Below are 17430 nucleotides of genomic sequence, written 5' to 3' on the forward strand. Positions count from 1 at the left end.
TATTGAATAATATTCTTTGAATAATACTTTATTTGTCAATTAGAATAACTATTTTGATTTATAGAGTATTTAATTACTATTTTTCTAACACCTTATTAAATCAAATAAAGTATATATATATATATATTTATATATATAACAATAAATTTTATAATTTTATGTTTAAATAAAATAAAATAATATATTTAGTAGTCTAAATATAATAATATGAGCGGTTTATATTACAAATTATTATATATCTATATTCTTTATGGATAAAATAATAAATTTTAAAAATCTAAATAACAATTAAATTTTTTATATTGTCAAATTTAATGCTGCATGATGAATAATAAATATTAATTTACAAGTTTGCTAAAAAACTAATTTATTATTATTATTTTTATAAGTATAAATAAACATGGAAAAATAACAGGAATAAATGGCAGAAAAAATAATAATTGACAAAAATTAATTGTTATATCTAAATCATGTAAAATATTAATTAATTATTATTTTTTATAATAAAAACAGCATCATTTCCTTAAATTGACATTATAATGAAGTCATCATTAATTAATAATTATAATAAAAATTAACTAAAAAGTATAATGTATCCACAAAAAATTAAAACTAAAAAAATTTATTTAATATATCTAGAATTAGTTTACATTAAATAAAAATATATATTTTTATTAAATGGATTTATTTCAAGACTTTGCACAATATTTCAGATTTTTCTGCGAATTTTTAGGCTTTTCAGGGATTATCTTATCCGTCATATTCCTTGGTCTTCGACTTTTAATATTTTGTTGGAAGCGATACAAGTCGTGGTCATTCAAATGGTGTGGAGAACCGCATACATGGGCTGTCATTACTGGCAGTACTGAAGGTATAGGTCTGTCATATGCTAAACAATTGGCCGCCAAAGGGTATAAACTAATTAATTATTTTACTTAAATTATTCAAAAAATTAACTTAAAATTTTTGATTAAAGATACAACCTTTTGCTAATTAGTCGTAATGAAGATAAGTTAATGAAAGTTAAAGAGCAGATCCAGGATCAGATCAAATGTGTCCGAAAAGTGCGTGTATTGGCCATTGATTTTGATAACAATTCCGATGAAATTTATAACAAAATTGAGGAAGAATTTAATAGTTTAGAAGAAATACATGTTTTGGTGAATAATGTGGGAACTAATTATCCGGGAGAACGACCAGAATATTTGACACAAATACCGAAACTCAATGAAGTGATAATGAGTTTAATTAACGTTAACATCGTTTCGTGTACAAGACTTACATCTCAAGTATTGCCTCGTATGGAGCGCAGGGGTCGGGGAGTTATCATAAACTTGTCGTCTTTTTCGGCACTATTTCCGGTGCCATTATTGACATTATATTCAGCGACCAAAGTGTATGTCGATTATATGTCTCGCGCGCTTCAAGAGGAGTACCGGACACGTGGTATTGTCATACAATCTGTAACACCGTATTATGTGTCCACACATATGACATACAATATGGAGCCGCGATTCTACGCGCCGACACCCGACGATTTTGTACGACAGGCACTCGAAACGGTAGGTCGAGAGGACTCGACCGGCGGCTTCTATGTCCACCGTTTGATTGGTTTGATGTACTTTTGGTTGGGTGTATATTCCCGGTTCATTGGTATTGATTTTAATATAAAACTGGCGTATCGTAGATTGAAAAATATTAGAAATAGAATCATAGAGAAGCAAGGTGAAATTGATGTTAGACTAATCAATAAAAATAATCATAAAAAACATTTAAATGGTATTCACAGTACAAATGTATAATTAGAATTTATTTAAAACATTGTAATGTAATGTAATGTTTACATTTTTATATTTATTAATAAAATTTTTATGGCATACCGTAATAATGTATTGTACTCTATATCATAAATGTTAGAGAATAATATAAAAAATAATTTTAAATAAATAGTTTAGTTATTTATATAAATCTTAGAAAGAAAAATAATTACAATACATTATATAATATTTTTGATAAAAAACATACAGATTATTATTAATTATTCATTTATAAATGGATTAATGATATTATAAATTTTAAAAAAGTCATATTTATGAGAAATATTATTATTTGTAGTTATATTTAAGGAAACAAATTGATTAGTTTAATAGTATAGTAATCAATTAGTAACTAACATAATATATTATTATTATTAATTATTATTTATTTATCTTTAATATGTAAATATATTTTATAACTAAATAAAAAATTATTTTGTATTTTTAATAATAAATTTTGTATTCAATAATTTGTGAGTACTGTATAACATTAATAAAATTTAATATTCATATAATTGAAGCACTTGTTATCAATAAAAAGTTAAACTTATGTTATTGATTCAATATTTCAATAACTTTTAATTTATTCATATAAAGTTGCATATTAAAAAAATATCTGTTAAATAAATCAGAATAATTATGCTAATTAACATTCAAAAAAATTTAAAATTAAAGACCCTATTAATCTGTATATAAATACCTATAATTTATTAAATAAAACAATACAATTAATTATATATTGTTGTAAATTTTAGTTGACATTATTTTTAATATGCTATAAAATTACTACTGTAGTTAGATGTGCTTAAAAAATTGCAAATATTACAAATTTAATATTTATGTTTTAAAAATAAGTTTTAAAAAAACTAATTAAAAAACTAAAAAAACAATGACTTTTAAATATCCTCACTAAACAAACAGTTAACCAATATATTCAATAATAATAATTAGCATATTTAAATATTTAAATATAACTATTGTATGTTAAAAATAAAGTAAGACTGCAATTTATAAATCACATCTTATATATATAAATTTAGTGAACAGTAATTATGTAAATGTATTGATAAAAATAAATGTTTATTACTTTTGTAAATTCTTTTTTATAATAATTTTCCTATTTTAGTAAACAAACAATATTTTCATAAAATTTTTAAATTTAATTTGCAAATTGTTTTTTCTCTACTATTTAGTTTTTTAGTTAATGAATATTTTCAATTAATTTAATATTAAATTTTTGTATTATTATTATTATATTATATCTAAATTATTTATGAGTCATGCAAATGTTAATTCTAAAATATTGACCGTACAAATTAATAACCTTGTTTAATTTAAATGTATGTCATGAGTATATATATATATATATATATATATATATATATATATATATATATATTGTATATTTACAGTAATAATCAAGCATAATGATTTTTTTGAAATTTTATTTATGCAGAAAAAACTTATTAAATCAATCAAATTAGCAAATGTTGCACTTTATTGTAAAAAGCCCTCAGATCTGTTAAAAAAAATTATGTTTTATTATTTGCATTTATATAAATAGTGTCAATTTATGTAATAAAAATAACTATTGAAATGAATGGTAAGGGCATTGATAGGTATGGATGATATAATTAAAAATGAGTATGATGGAAAATCACTGATGACTCATACTAGTAGCTGAACAGGTCGTTTCGATGATCTATAGCCCGGAGCTAAGCGTGTAAAGTACTGTATGTATGTATGTATGTATGTATGTATGTGTTGTGCCTATAATATTAAGGCACAAGAAGGTCGTTACAACAAAATACACTGTTTTTCTGTTAAGAAGTTTTCTAAATTATATATTCAATACAATATTATGCAATATATGCGGCACAGGTATGAACGCAATCGATTGACTCATTCGACTAAAAAAAATAATTGCCTGTCCTGTCAATGGGTAAAATACCTGAAATACAGTATACATCAGTTTTTGGAAATTAATAATTAATAATTTATTTTTATATTCTATATATTATTTTTGCATATTTAATTTCATTAACCTATTTATTTGAATAAACTGCTACGCTTACTTACTGTTCAAATTATAATTACTAAAAAAGTCAAACAAATTTATCAAACTAATATGTATATACACACATAAAACTATACAACATACAAATATATGAGATATTATGTATATAACTTTTACTGTAAGTATTTTAAAAAATAACAAAAGAGTCTATGAGTAATAAAATCTATCAAAAATATTTCTATTAAATATTATTTGATAATAATTACATTTTATTTGTCCATTACTATAGTATATACTCGAAGTTGTATTAGGGATAAAGTGATGCTAAAACCCTGTTTCGTGAAGTAATTGTAATAAAAATTTTTCTAAACAACAATTTCTCTGTAGACTAATAATAATAATATTAATAATAATAACAATAATTTGAAAACTAATAAAAATAATAACTCTGTGAACGAAGTGATTAATTGTGAATTCAAGTAAAACCGAGTTTTCCTCGAAAACATTTAAATAGAGAAACCACTGTTGAAATTACACTTTATTTGTGATTTGTTTTTTGTTTGCTGTTTAAACAAAAAAAATATTTTTGTTTTTAGTATTTAAAAAGCAAATTTATTGAATAGTTGTTTTAAATACTAACTTAACAAATCACTAAATAAGTCAAATAATTTGCATTTTGGTTTAAAGTTTAAATATTTGTATCGAATTTCACTTAAATATCATTTTACTTTTTTGAAACTTTGAAAAAGTTTTCAATACTTAAAACATTTAATTAGTGATGGCTGACGATAATAATAACCCGTAAGTGTTTTTACGATTTATGATAACAGTATTTAAAAAATATATATAATTATAATTTTATTTAAATATATATTTTGTTCAATTTATTTATTAAATTTCAATACTTTAATAATAGCAAACACATCCCATTAGAGGAATCCATACAATCGGCTCATAACTTGTATCTGAAAGTTGTGGCCACAAATGCATTAGAAGAAGGTTTGGTTGAATGCGAGCCATTGGTCTCAAAGAGTTTGTATCATAACTTTCTGAAATGTGTAGGACTTATCATTTTTGCCGTATCGTCGATGAAAAAAGTAATAAAGATATGATAATAATATTAATAATAACAATAATATTAATAAAATGAAATATAATTAATTCAAATAACTTAGGAGGACATCGACAAGGCTGCCGAAGCCGTACAGAGTTTAGGCAAATACACAAATAAATTCCGTAAACACGGACTCCTCATAAGTGCATTAAAAATGGTTAAAACACCCAATTATAACAAATATACCGATTGTATGTCAAATAATTGATTTTAATGTCAAACACATTGTTTTAATAATTTGTTTAAATATTATTATTATTTATAGTGGAGTTGCATGCTGAATTATTGCACGCTTACTATGTGGCAATGAGTGCACTTATATGTGGATTAGAGACCCATACTATTGTCGGTTTAATCAAAGTTGCCTATCGTTTACAAAAATTTTTGAAAAGTTTCAAGTATGTATTCATATGTAAATAATAACTGCTAACAAATAAATAATATACGGTATATATCGTAAATTTTTTACTAACATATATTTTTTTAATATTCAATTTATAGGGGCTGTCGAGTTATATTGAAAAAGCGTAAGACATGGGAAAGTGAGACTTCACGCCTCCATTTTGAGGCCGGAGTTAGATTTGCAAACGGACTAAAAAATCTGACAATCAGTCAAATCCCACCCAAACTATTGCGAGTCATTAATTTTGTGGGTATTAAAGGTCAGGAAAGTGTTGGTATGGAAGACCTGAATAAAGCGGCCTTTGAATTGCCCGGAATTAACTCCCGGTTCGCCAGAATGTTCTTTATTGGCTATTGGCTCTATGGTCAACCTCATGGAGGTCTCGGGCCTAAGAATCTGACAGACTGTGAGGCCATCATCAAGAAAGAAATGGACGAATATCCAAAAGTATGTATCAATTAATTGTTTGTTTTTTTTGTTATTTCCTTAAAGTTATATTTAAGACAATTATTTATTCTGTATTAAATAATTTTAATATTTTTAATTACTCTAATTATATTTAATTATTGCTTTTACTTAAAACACACTAATTAATGGAAATTTTTGCATTAATTGCGATAATAGAAGTAATTTTAATAAGTTTTTAAAATTTACGATTAATTATTTTCTATATTTGTAAACATTTTAAATATATCGTATTTTAAGCGCTAACTAATTAACACTATTGTAGACAAAATAACGGAATTATATGATGACTTTACATTTTACAGAGCGTTATCTATAGAGGATGTTTGGCCAAACTGGATCAGATTAGGGGTGATATTGATGGTTCTATAGCTAAAAATGTTGAATTGCTTAACAACGACTTTGAGCCAATACATAAAGCCGTACACTTTGAGCTGATGTGGTCGCACGCACTCAAAGCCCAATGGGATGAAGCCATCAAATATGCAGAATTGGTTCGTAAGAATACCGAACATTCGCCTACTTATACCACTTATGCCGAAGCAGTCTTCCGATACGTCAAATGTATTGAAGACAATGATGTCAACCAAAAACAAATTGTTACCAAACTTATGGAGTAAGTCATTGATAGGACTGTTATATATATATATATATGAAATATAACTTATTGTTGAACTACTTTTGTTGTTCAATAGAACTATTCCTACTCTTCGTATCCGACATTTGGGTAAAACAATAACTCCCGAAAAAGTTGCCGTCGAGTGTTCGGTCAAATACATGAAAAACAATGAGTTTCTAATCCTTCCCGAAATGGTAGTCAATAAATATTACTGATACCTAAAAAATGCTCATATATTATATTATTTGATTGTATAGGATCTCCTATATCAAGGAAATTGGATACAATTTATTAAGGGTAATGAAGTCTTATTAAACAAACTGTTGGTTCGCGTCGATAAAGAGCTCAAACATTTCCAAAATGACATCGGTTTGTCATAAATATTGATTTTTAATAATTATAATTAGTATAAAATATTTTAGTTAAATTAATTATTGTTTGTTAATAGCGGGCAGCGATCCACTCGACAATTATCTCAGTGCTGTCTTCTATAAGGCTGTTATCATGAGATTATTGGGTAAACATAATGAGGCAAAACAGTTGATCCAAACCATTATTACTAAGTATGTTGTTTTAGTTTAAGGAAATTATTATTAATTATTATTATTATTATTTAGTCAATTGTATAGACATTTTGATATAATTATATGCTATGAGTCATTGATTGATTTGTTTTGATGAGGAAAATTTAGTCTATATTAGTTTTATTGATATATTAAATAAACTATTATAATAATTGCTAGTTTTATATTATACTAAATTAAATATTATACAGTATTGTTTTGTCATAGACGAAGGTCAAAGAAAATTATATAATTTTATAATAGTTATGTTATTATTACAAAATTTATCACAATTAATATTATTCAATGAATTACAAGTCAATGAAAAATGAAAAATAACAAATCTATATCTATATTAGTTTTAATTACGTAAATATCAAAATATAATTAAATTAAATATGATATAAATACATATACAGTAATATATTGTGAAAATAATTGTTAATATAATTGATTTTGACTGAAAATACTAGTGAATCGCGTATTATTAAAGAGAAGTCCATCGCAGCTCAGGCTGTACTCGAGTTAGGTCTGAATGAGTTGGAAACGGGTAATACTGAAGAGTCAAAGAAATGGATCAACAAATGTATCGATAATTATAGCGGATATCTCAATGAAAATTATGTTCATTTGAGAGCCTATTCAGCGCTCAGGGAGATGGGTGTCAGTACTGACAAACAAAAAGAAGATGAAGTCAAACGTATGTCTTATTTGACTTAATTAACTCATAAAATACAATCATTTAATTGTTTTGTTGTTGTTTTCAACAGTTGAAGAATATAAGAAACAATGGCTTAAAGACATTAACATCGAAGAGAAGAATTACGAGACCATTGTTGGCACTGAAGATGAAGTTATTGTCAACTAATTGTAACTCTTTTATAAAATAAATAAATCATAAAATTAGTTTTTATGAACAACTAATTAATATTATTTATATTAATTATTGAATAAGTTTTAATAATTTAATAAATGGTGTTTGGATTAAATAAAAATTGTCTTATTTAAAGATTTTTAATATAATTATTTTAATAAATACATGATAATAATTTAATAATTTAATAATTTGAAAATAAAACATCACAATTCAATTATCTATTACATTATTATTCAAACTGCTTAAACTAAGTTTAAAATAGGAAACAAAAATGATTAAAATATTATTATAACTAACCTATTTGTATAATACATGTAAATTAAATTAGAAACAATACAATTAAGTGAATGAAATAAAAACAAAATAATAAAGTATATTATACAGTATGATATTTATTAATAATAATTATCATATCACAAAATAATTATGAAAAAATAAATAATATCACAAATAAATCATTTTCAAGTAGCATTTGTGTAGAGTATTATATACGGTATTTAAAATATCATTTTTCAATAATATAGGTATTTTAAAACTACTATACAGTAGTATTGATCCCGTATTAAGTAGTGATCACTTTTTCTATGACAGATGTGATGTTTGTATTTGAAAACTAACTAAAACTAATAATTTTCATCATTTACTGTTATGCTATATAACTGTATATTAAATGCATAATTAAATGTGTTATCATTTAGTGTTGTCACTTACTTTTTGTTTTTTAATAATAATAATAATTGCATTAATTAATTATAATTGATTTTACAAAATCTTACAAAAAATCTTTCAATTAATAAGAAAAATAAAATATTATTGACAATAACAAAAGCAAACATAAACAATAACTGACAATAAATGTCAATAAATTGAATTATACAATGAGTACAACAAAGAATTAATATTTGAATTTTAAAAATTATTTTTACATTACTTTACTATATTATACAATATTAATATCAGAGATGTCTATAAAATCAATAATTTCTAGTACTGTACTTTTGTAAGTATTTTTATAAGTACTTTTGATAGTAATGACAAAATAAATTTCATTTAAACTGCGATTTTTATACATTTCAAAAATAATATATTAATAATAACAAATATTTTTTGAAAATTGATACAAATTTACAATATTTGTAAACTATTACTTATTAACACTTATTACTTATTATATAAAATAACAAATAATAGTTTTATAAATTTGATTTATTTATAGTTTTAATAAACACATTTTAATAATACATCAAAAACAATATATATTTGAAAATATAATTAATAATAATTAAAAAACAATATTGTTTTTTAAATATTACAATTTTCATGTGAAGTTAATCAATCAAAATTAATATATAATAGTATAATAAGCAAAACTTGATTTAATGAAATATTTCAAAAGACATTATTAAATAATACAATTAAATTGTTTTTATTTAATATAAATTTGATTTTTTTTTAAAAATTGAAACATAGTTTGTTTGACATAATACAACTTATATTCAAAACTTTTTTTACTTTTTATAATTTAAAACTGTTAAAATGAGTGTCGATTTAGATATTAAAAAGTAATATGCAGTATATTTTGTTATAAATTTATATTTAAAAAATAGTTTATTAATTTTGTTTTTATTGATTAATAACAGATAATATTTTAAACAAATTAATTTTATTAATATATTATTAGAAAACATCTGCCAATCAATGAATCAATAAGTTTGGCGACTGAAGTGTTTGAATCAGTGATGCAAACCAATGATGTGGAGAAAGCATTGGTCACTATTGAGCCCTATTGTGACCAAAGTGTTTATCACAGCTTTATTAAGGCGGCATATCTGCTAATGACTGCAATGGCATCCATTGAAAAGGTATATCACATATATTTTGTATAAAGTATTATGATTTTACCTCTTTTTTGCATTATTTATGAAATGTTAATTATTACGATATATATAAATATATATATAGGATGACATTGAAAGAGCATCAAAAGCTATCGATGATATGATTAAAGTAACAAATAAATACCGGAAAACTGGTATAATTGTAAGTTTAATGAAATATGTGAAAACACCTAACTATGAGAAATATACTGATTGTAAGTTTATATTCAATAAATTATTGATTGACATATAAAATAATAAGGAGTTAATTATGATTATTATTATTATTATATACAGTAGAGTTGCATGCTGAATTAGTACATACATATGGGTATATTCTAAGCGCTGCTGTATTAGCTATTGAGGTTCATACTATCTATGGATTAATTAAAGTTGTTTATCGGCTGCAAAAATTTATCACACATTTTAGGTAACAATATAATAGCTAATTTTTTAAATAAAAAAACTTAATTATTTATAATTTAAAATATACTATTAATAACAAATACTTAAAAGACATGTAAAAATATCATTGAGAACACGGACTAACTGGGAAAGCGATTTATCAAAATTAAATTATGAATCTCTTATACGACTGGCCAACGGGTGTTCACATTTAGTGATCAGTAATGCTCCGCCAAAATTGTTGCGAATCGTTAACTTTATAGGCATTAAAGGTATCGAACAAATTGGATGGAAAAATTTGAACAGGGTCGCCAATATATTACCCGGAGTAGGCAGTCATCTGAGCAAATTGTTTCACGTCCTTTATTTGAGTTATTGGTCAACTCATGGAGGAAATTGTCCACAATATATGGATAAACTTAAACTTATTTTAGATACTGAACTCAACAAATATCCAAATGTTAATATTTTTATGACTTATTAAAATATTATATATATATACTAATTAATGAACATATTTTTAAAACTAGAATTTATTGTACAACATATTTCGGGCAAAGTATGAACAGGTATCCGGACGAGTGGACAGTTGTATTATTATACTAAAAGAGCTATTAAATGACGAACACATTACCCCAAAACGCTTTCTATATTTTGAACTTATGGTGAGTTATGCACTCAAATGTGATTGGGATTTGAGTATTGAATTTGCTGAGAAGTTTCGCACCGGTAGCTTATATACACCGGCAATTGCCACATATTTTGAGGGAGTAGTTCGTTATTGTAAGTATATTGACACCAATGACTTGTATGAAAAAGCTAAAGCTTCTGAGCTGTTTAAGTGAGTGAAAAAATATATTAAATATAAACATCGGATACAATAAATAATTTGTTTTTTGTTTTTGCTATGAAATGTTAGAACTGTTCCCGAATTAAGAGTCAGACATTTAGGCAAAACTATAACACCGGAAAAAATAGCAATCGTTAGGTCTGAACAATACATAAAGTGTAATGAAATATTGGTTTTGCCACAAATAGTAATATTATAATTTTTATTATAAAATTATAAAATATAAATAATAACTTATTTTATTAAATTATTAAATTATTAAATTTTATATTATGAACATATTAGGAGTCATTATATAGTATGAATTCATTATCATTTATACATAATAATCCAATATTACTGAATAAACATTTAGATAGAGTTAATAAACAAGTTGATAAATACGCAAATGATATTGGTATATAAAGTTAAATGCAATTTAAAAATAATAATAAAATTAATTAAATAACTTTATTTAAAGAGTCCAGCGATTATTTAGATAACTATTTGTTAGCAATTTATTGTAAAGCAGTTTTACTTCGTTTACTCAATGATTTTCAAAATGCCAGACAATTACTTAATTTTATTATTGAAAAGTAAGTATAAACTTGTAATTTATTATTTTTTATATAAATTTATAAAAGTATAATAAATTATAATAAAATAACAAAATTGTTTGACAATTGCAGTGAATCGCGAATCGGATGCGAGTTTTCATTGCCGGCACAAGCGGTCTGTGAATTGGGTTTAATTGAAGTTCAATTGAAAAATACATCGGAGGCCACAAAATTGCTAAACAAAGCTATTAATGAATACACCGGTTATTTAAATGAAATGATAGTTCATTTTAAAGCCTACGCCGGGCTCAGGGAGTTGGGTATAGTGAGTGATAAACAAGAAGTGAAAGATGAAGACAAACGTATGTTTAGTTAATTAGAAAATAATTTAATAAGATTTTGTATTATTATTATTATTATATGTTAATTATTATTATAATTAGTCGAACATTTAAAAAAGCAATGGCTTCAAGATATAAGTATTAAAGAAAAACATTATGAAAAAATTATTGACAAAGAAGAACAAATTATCACCAATTGATCCATTGATTTCATGTCCTATTAATCAATTAAAACTATTATAATAATAAATTTAAGTTTACCCTAATTTTAAATAAAATTCATAAGAATAGTACTATTATATAGTAGTTTATATTTGTACTAAATACAGTATAATTGCAACATTAATCATGTATGCAATAAAATTTATACTAAATAATAAATATCCTTGTTTACATTTATATTAGCATTTAATATTAGGTTTGAATAATAATTATTAGTGACTAATTGTGGAATTATTAATATTTATAATTATTATTTTAAACGTACATTTAAAATATAATGTAATAAAATTAGTAAGTTTTTAATGTTATTTGCTTATTATCTTATATATCATTGTCAAGAAAATATAAAACTTATTAAATTAAATTATTTTAAAATATAAATACTTGATGTATAAAATTTGTAAATAATACATCATTTTTATTTTATAATAAAATAAGTAGTTATATATAGTGTTTAGTAAATATTTTGTATAATTAATACTGTTTTAAAAATTATTGTATTTAAAGTGTTTGTTTAACAATTTATTAAAAAAATAAAATTATGGATTCTCAAAATGAAAAAACAAACAATGAATGGTAATTAATATTATTATATAATTTATTATAATATTTATGTATAATTATTGTTGTAGTGATCATTTGCCAATAGAGGAGTCCATAAGATTATCTAAACAATTGTTAGATAACGTACTCAAAGATAACGATACCGTCAAAGGATTAGCCGAAGTTGAGCCCTATTGTGATCGTAGTATTTATCATAGCTTTTTGAAAATGATTTGTATGATTATTACCGCAATCGTCACAATGGATAAAGTATTGATAGAATAAACTGTTATTTTTTGAATTAATTAAATTATGTAAACATTTAGTTAGATATAGAGAGTGCCAATCAATCGGTTGAAGAAACAAAAAAATTATGCAATAAATATAGAAAAACTGGTTTTATTATAAGTTTCATGAAATTGTTAAAAACACCTGATTATGACAAATACACAGATTGTAAGTATTAGATAAAATCAATAATTTGATAAATCTATTTCTAGTTTAATATAATAACTAATTTTAATTATAATATTAATAGTGGAGTTGCACTCAGAATTAATACATACTATATGTTATGTAAGCAGTGCTGCTGTTTTAGCCATTGAAACCAATAATATCTATAGTTTGATTCGATTAGCTTATAGACTGCAAAAATGTATCAAAAATTTCAGGTAATTTAAATTAATATATATATAAATAATACTATTTAGTAATAAAATAATTACTTAACTCTCATAATTAAAACAATACATAATAGATATTGTAAGATAAGTGCGAAAACTCGCACACATTGGGAAAATGAATTATCTGAAAATACGTACAAATCTGCTGTTTTATTGGGTAACGGTTTGAGAAATTTAGCCATAAGTAATATACCACCAAAAGTATTGGCAATCATAAACTTTTTGGGCATTAAAGGCAGTGAAAGTAATGGTTGGAAGAGTATAAATGAGGGAACATTGGTTGAACCGGGAATTTTTAGTATACCTTGTGTTTGGTTTCGTATAGCCTATTGGTTATACGCTGAACCACATGGATATATGGGTCCTAAAAATAATGACTTTTGCAGACAAGTCTTGAATAGTCAATTGGAAATATATCCTAAGGTATAGATTTTGTTATTTATTGAATATATTTTTAATTTATTTAATATTATATTCATTTTAATATATTTATTAATTAAAAATATTACAGAATCTAATACTTCGTACGGCTGAAGCAAAGTTAGAAGAAATTAGTGGAAACATTGATAAAGCCATTGAAATCTATAATGAATTGTTGTCTGATCCACATATGGCACCCAAACGTATTTTTCATTTTCATTTAATGTTTTGTTATGCACTGAAATGTGATTGGGATCCATGCATTGACAATGCAAGTAAGTTCCGCACCGGTAGCTTATATTCACCAGCAATGGCCACATATTTTGAAGCAATAGTTCGTTACGCAAAAGCTGTAGACTTGGATGATAAAGAAGAAATGGAAAAAGCTGTCAAACTATTTAAGTAATCGTATAATTAATAATTTATTTTATTTAATATAATTTAAAACATGTAATAAATTATAATTATATTAATAGAGTTACTCCATCATTACGTATCCGACATTTGGGTAAAACAATAACACCTGAAAAGATAGCGGTTGTCCGATCGGAAAATTTTTTTAAAAACAACAATCTATTAGTTTTACCCGATATTGTAAGCAATTATTAAGTTTTATAGTTATTTCATTACATAACATTATTTTACATATCTTATACTGATAATATATTCAATGCTTTATAATTTTTATTTCTTATATATATAGTAACATCAAGTAATATAATTGTATGAGAATTGTTAAATTTATAGTAAAAATTAACTAATATTGATTATTAGTGTCAAAATTCTGACATTGCTTTAATTATCATACTTTAAACTAATTTCATATTATAAATCAATTAATTTAAATAATTAAAAAATTATTACATTTATCATAATTTATATTATTAATTATTTATATATTTTTAGGAAGTTTTATGTGAAACAAATTATATTATTTTTATCAAAAATGATAAAAATTTATTACAAAAATTCATGTCAAGAATTGATAAACAAATTAACAAACATAAAGAAGATCTAAGTATATTATTTTTTTATTAATAAAACATTTAATTTAAAATAATAAATATTTTATTTGTTTTTAAAGATTTAAGTGATAATTTGGATAATTATTTAAAAGCAATGTATTTGAAAGGTGTTATTTATAAATTATTGGATGAATATGACCATGCTAAACAATGTTTTGAATTTGTTGTTAACAAGTAATGTATATTTGATATAAAATCATATATATATTATTATTTTAAATATAATTTACATAAATATATATTATTATTAGTGAATCACGTATTGGTCGCGAGTTTTCATTACCGCCGCAATCTATGCTTGAATTGGGTTTAATTGAAGTTATACTCAATAATAAAGATAAAGCCATTGAACTGATCAACAAATGTATTAATGATTACTCGGGTTATACTAATGATGTTTATGTTCACATCCGGGCATTTGCTGGACTCAGGAGTTTGGGTGTCACTACTGATAAACAAAATGAAAACGACAACAAATGTTTGTTTGATATAATGTTATAAATAAGATATAAATTTAAATAATATTTTCTAATTATAATATTTAGTGGAAGACTATAAAAAACAATGGCTAAGGAATCTGTCGCTCAAAGAAAAGAAATATAATAAAGTGATTGAAGAAGAAGACACTGTCGATAATAAACATAATGTTATTCATAAATAATTTTTAAATATAATCACTAATAAAATAAATAAAATATAATTTTGTTATTTTATAAAAATATCTTATAATAAACTATTTTAAAATACTGTTTTTTGTTATTAACGCTAACATATTAATACAAATTTTTATAATACATTTATATTATATATTAGTTTAATTTGGTATATGTAACGCATTATTTAGTTTCAAAAGCTGTTAAAATCTAAATTTAAAGAGTTATAGATAAGATAAGTTACTACACCTCACCTCCCATTCCTTCCTACCCAACACACCATTTCCTAACCCTCCAAACTCATCCCAATCTAACCTTTTGTTATAAACTTAACTGTTATAACAGCACTCCTGAAACTACAACAATCAATGCATTACTTATACAGGATTTTAGTCAACGATTCTTTTGACAAAATTTTCAAAACACAAAAACACATAATTTTATTAAATATTTTTGAAATATTGACACATATTTTCATGTCTCTAGTAATTAGCAATAAAAATGTGTTGTTAAGTAATTAGTAAACATTAGTACACATATTTTTTTAAATCTTATAAATAAGTTTTTTATTATTTATTTATTATTAAAACATCTGCAATAATAATTTGTGCAAATATTTTATTTAATAATACAGTATATAATTTAGTCATTTTCATAACCCCTTTAACTGGTTTTTAGTCAATATCTCAAATACTAATTGGAATAACTAAACCTAACTTTATTGAAAATGAGGATTTAATTAACGAATAGTAGAATATTATTTATTTTAATATTTATAAATAATGATGTTAACTGTGGAAAATACATTTTTGAAACTGTAAGAGATATTTTAAATTTATAAAAATAAAAATACACTATAAAGTCATCAATATATTGATATAATATACAGTATATTAAGGCATTAATAATTCAGTACTTTATTTATAAATTACGTTAAAACACGACTGGATTTTTAAAATGCATATTTCAAAAGTGTTTGCAGTATTATTCAAATTTTATTATTAATTAGGTTTGCAATCATCGCTGTTATCTAATTCCTCAAAAGTCTCTTCAAACCCATAGAAACCCATAATTTTTGTTTATTTTATAATATATTTTTGTTTATAAGTTTTACTGTAGTACTACATGTGTAATTGAAAATTAAATAATTAAACTTAGCTGTACTTTTACAGTACTACTATATATTTGATAGAAATTAATTTTTAAATATTTAATAATTTAAATAAAACATATTTCATATTTATTACATTTTTATAAGTTAAAGATTTTTTGAGATATTGGTATTAATAAAGATTTTTAAAAAACAATTTTGTAATAATACAAGAAATACATTTGATAAATACTTTATTATTAATTACTATATTTTACATATGTTTTTAGAAACATTATTTATTAATTCATTTATCAAATTATAATTATAATAGTATTAAAACATTAATTATGATTATTTAAATTGATTGATATATTAATCATTTTTTATGTCCATTAATTCGTGTGTTGTTCTAATATCTATAAAATAAAAAAACAAGTTTTAATTGAAAATATGATATATATGTATAAATTAATTAAATATTAATAATACTCTGAATATCGTTAATATGATCACTTTGTTGTGCACTTTTCAAACCATTTTCTTCAATACATTGTTTGGAGTTTAGAAAGCATTTGATGGCATAGTTATGATATGATATAATTTGAATTTGTTGTTCAAGATATTGGATGTATTGTTCACACGAGTAAAGTATCGATGATTTGCATTTGGTATCAATATTGCGATCGACGAGCAATTGTCGCAAACAAGAGAAAGCTTTGTCCAGATTTTGCATTTTTGTATGAAATATACACCAAATTTTGCTGATCTGATATTTATATTAATTTTTAATAATTTTGAAATATTATAAAGATATCATTTTTTATAGTTATATGTAAATGTTAAAAAGTTTTCCTTAAAATATATGATTTTCCCAATTTAAGTATTTTATTAATGATTATTCTTAATT

General features: G+C 23.2%; 5 protein-coding genes across 5 annotated transcripts; all 5 read left to right on the forward strand.

Annotated features, from left to right (window-relative positions):
• Positions 1-678: 678 nt before the first annotated feature.
• LOC128953767 (very-long-chain 3-oxoacyl-CoA reductase-like) lies at positions 679-4182 on the forward strand. Its single transcript, XM_054299287.1, has 3 exons — positions 679-911; positions 977-1725; positions 4124-4182. Exons 1-3 carry the CDS (start codon positions 679-681, stop codon positions 4180-4182), a joined length of 1041 nt encoding a protein of 346 aa, XP_054155262.1.
• A 249-nt stretch (positions 4183-4431) lies between these two features.
• Positions 4432-7992, forward strand: LOC128953601 (tetratricopeptide repeat protein 39A-like). The gene is made up of 11 exons (XM_054299098.1): positions 4432-4635; positions 4751-4931; positions 5010-5139; positions 5214-5346; positions 5450-5798; positions 6122-6432; positions 6512-6629; positions 6693-6804; positions 6884-6998; positions 7472-7698; positions 7769-7992. Exons 1-11 carry the CDS (start codon positions 4613-4615, stop codon positions 7864-7866), a joined length of 1797 nt encoding a protein of 598 aa, XP_054155073.1. The 5' UTR covers positions 4432-4612; the 3' UTR covers positions 7867-7992.
• A 2338-nt stretch (positions 7993-10330) lies between these two features.
• On the forward strand, positions 10331-11919 carry LOC128953768 (uncharacterized). Its single transcript, XM_054299288.1, has 7 exons — positions 10331-10358; positions 10421-10617; positions 10718-10998; positions 11077-11194; positions 11293-11404; positions 11519-11582; positions 11676-11919. The coding sequence occupies exons 1-7, from the start codon at positions 10331-10333 to the stop codon at positions 11917-11919; spliced, it is 1044 nt and encodes a 347-aa protein (XP_054155263.1).
• A 706-nt stretch (positions 11920-12625) lies between these two features.
• Positions 12626-14790, forward strand: LOC128953769 (tetratricopeptide repeat protein 39A-like). Its single transcript, XM_054299289.1, has 8 exons — positions 12626-12682; positions 12739-12919; positions 12976-13105; positions 13188-13320; positions 13407-13755; positions 13844-14154; positions 14229-14346; positions 14659-14790. Exons 1-8 carry the CDS (start codon positions 12648-12650, stop codon positions 14788-14790), a joined length of 1389 nt encoding a protein of 462 aa, XP_054155264.1. The 5' UTR covers positions 12626-12647.
• A 68-nt stretch (positions 14791-14858) lies between these two features.
• On the forward strand, positions 14859-16180 carry LOC128953770 (uncharacterized). The gene is made up of 4 exons (XM_054299291.1): positions 14859-14951; positions 15029-15255; positions 15323-15423; positions 16109-16180. Exons 1-4 carry the CDS (start codon positions 14872-14874, stop codon positions 16178-16180), a joined length of 480 nt encoding a protein of 159 aa, XP_054155266.1. The 5' UTR covers positions 14859-14871.
• Positions 16181-17430: the final 1250 nt, after the last annotated feature.

The sequence above is a fragment of the Oppia nitens genome, unplaced genomic scaffold (assembly GCF_028296485.1).
Source record: "Oppia nitens isolate AA-2021 unplaced genomic scaffold, nextdenovo-longstitch-racon4-pilon3 scaffold23_pilon_pilon_pilon, whole genome shotgun sequence".
NCBI classification, from domain to species: domain Eukaryota; kingdom Metazoa; phylum Arthropoda; class Arachnida; order Sarcoptiformes; family Oppiidae; genus Oppia; species Oppia nitens.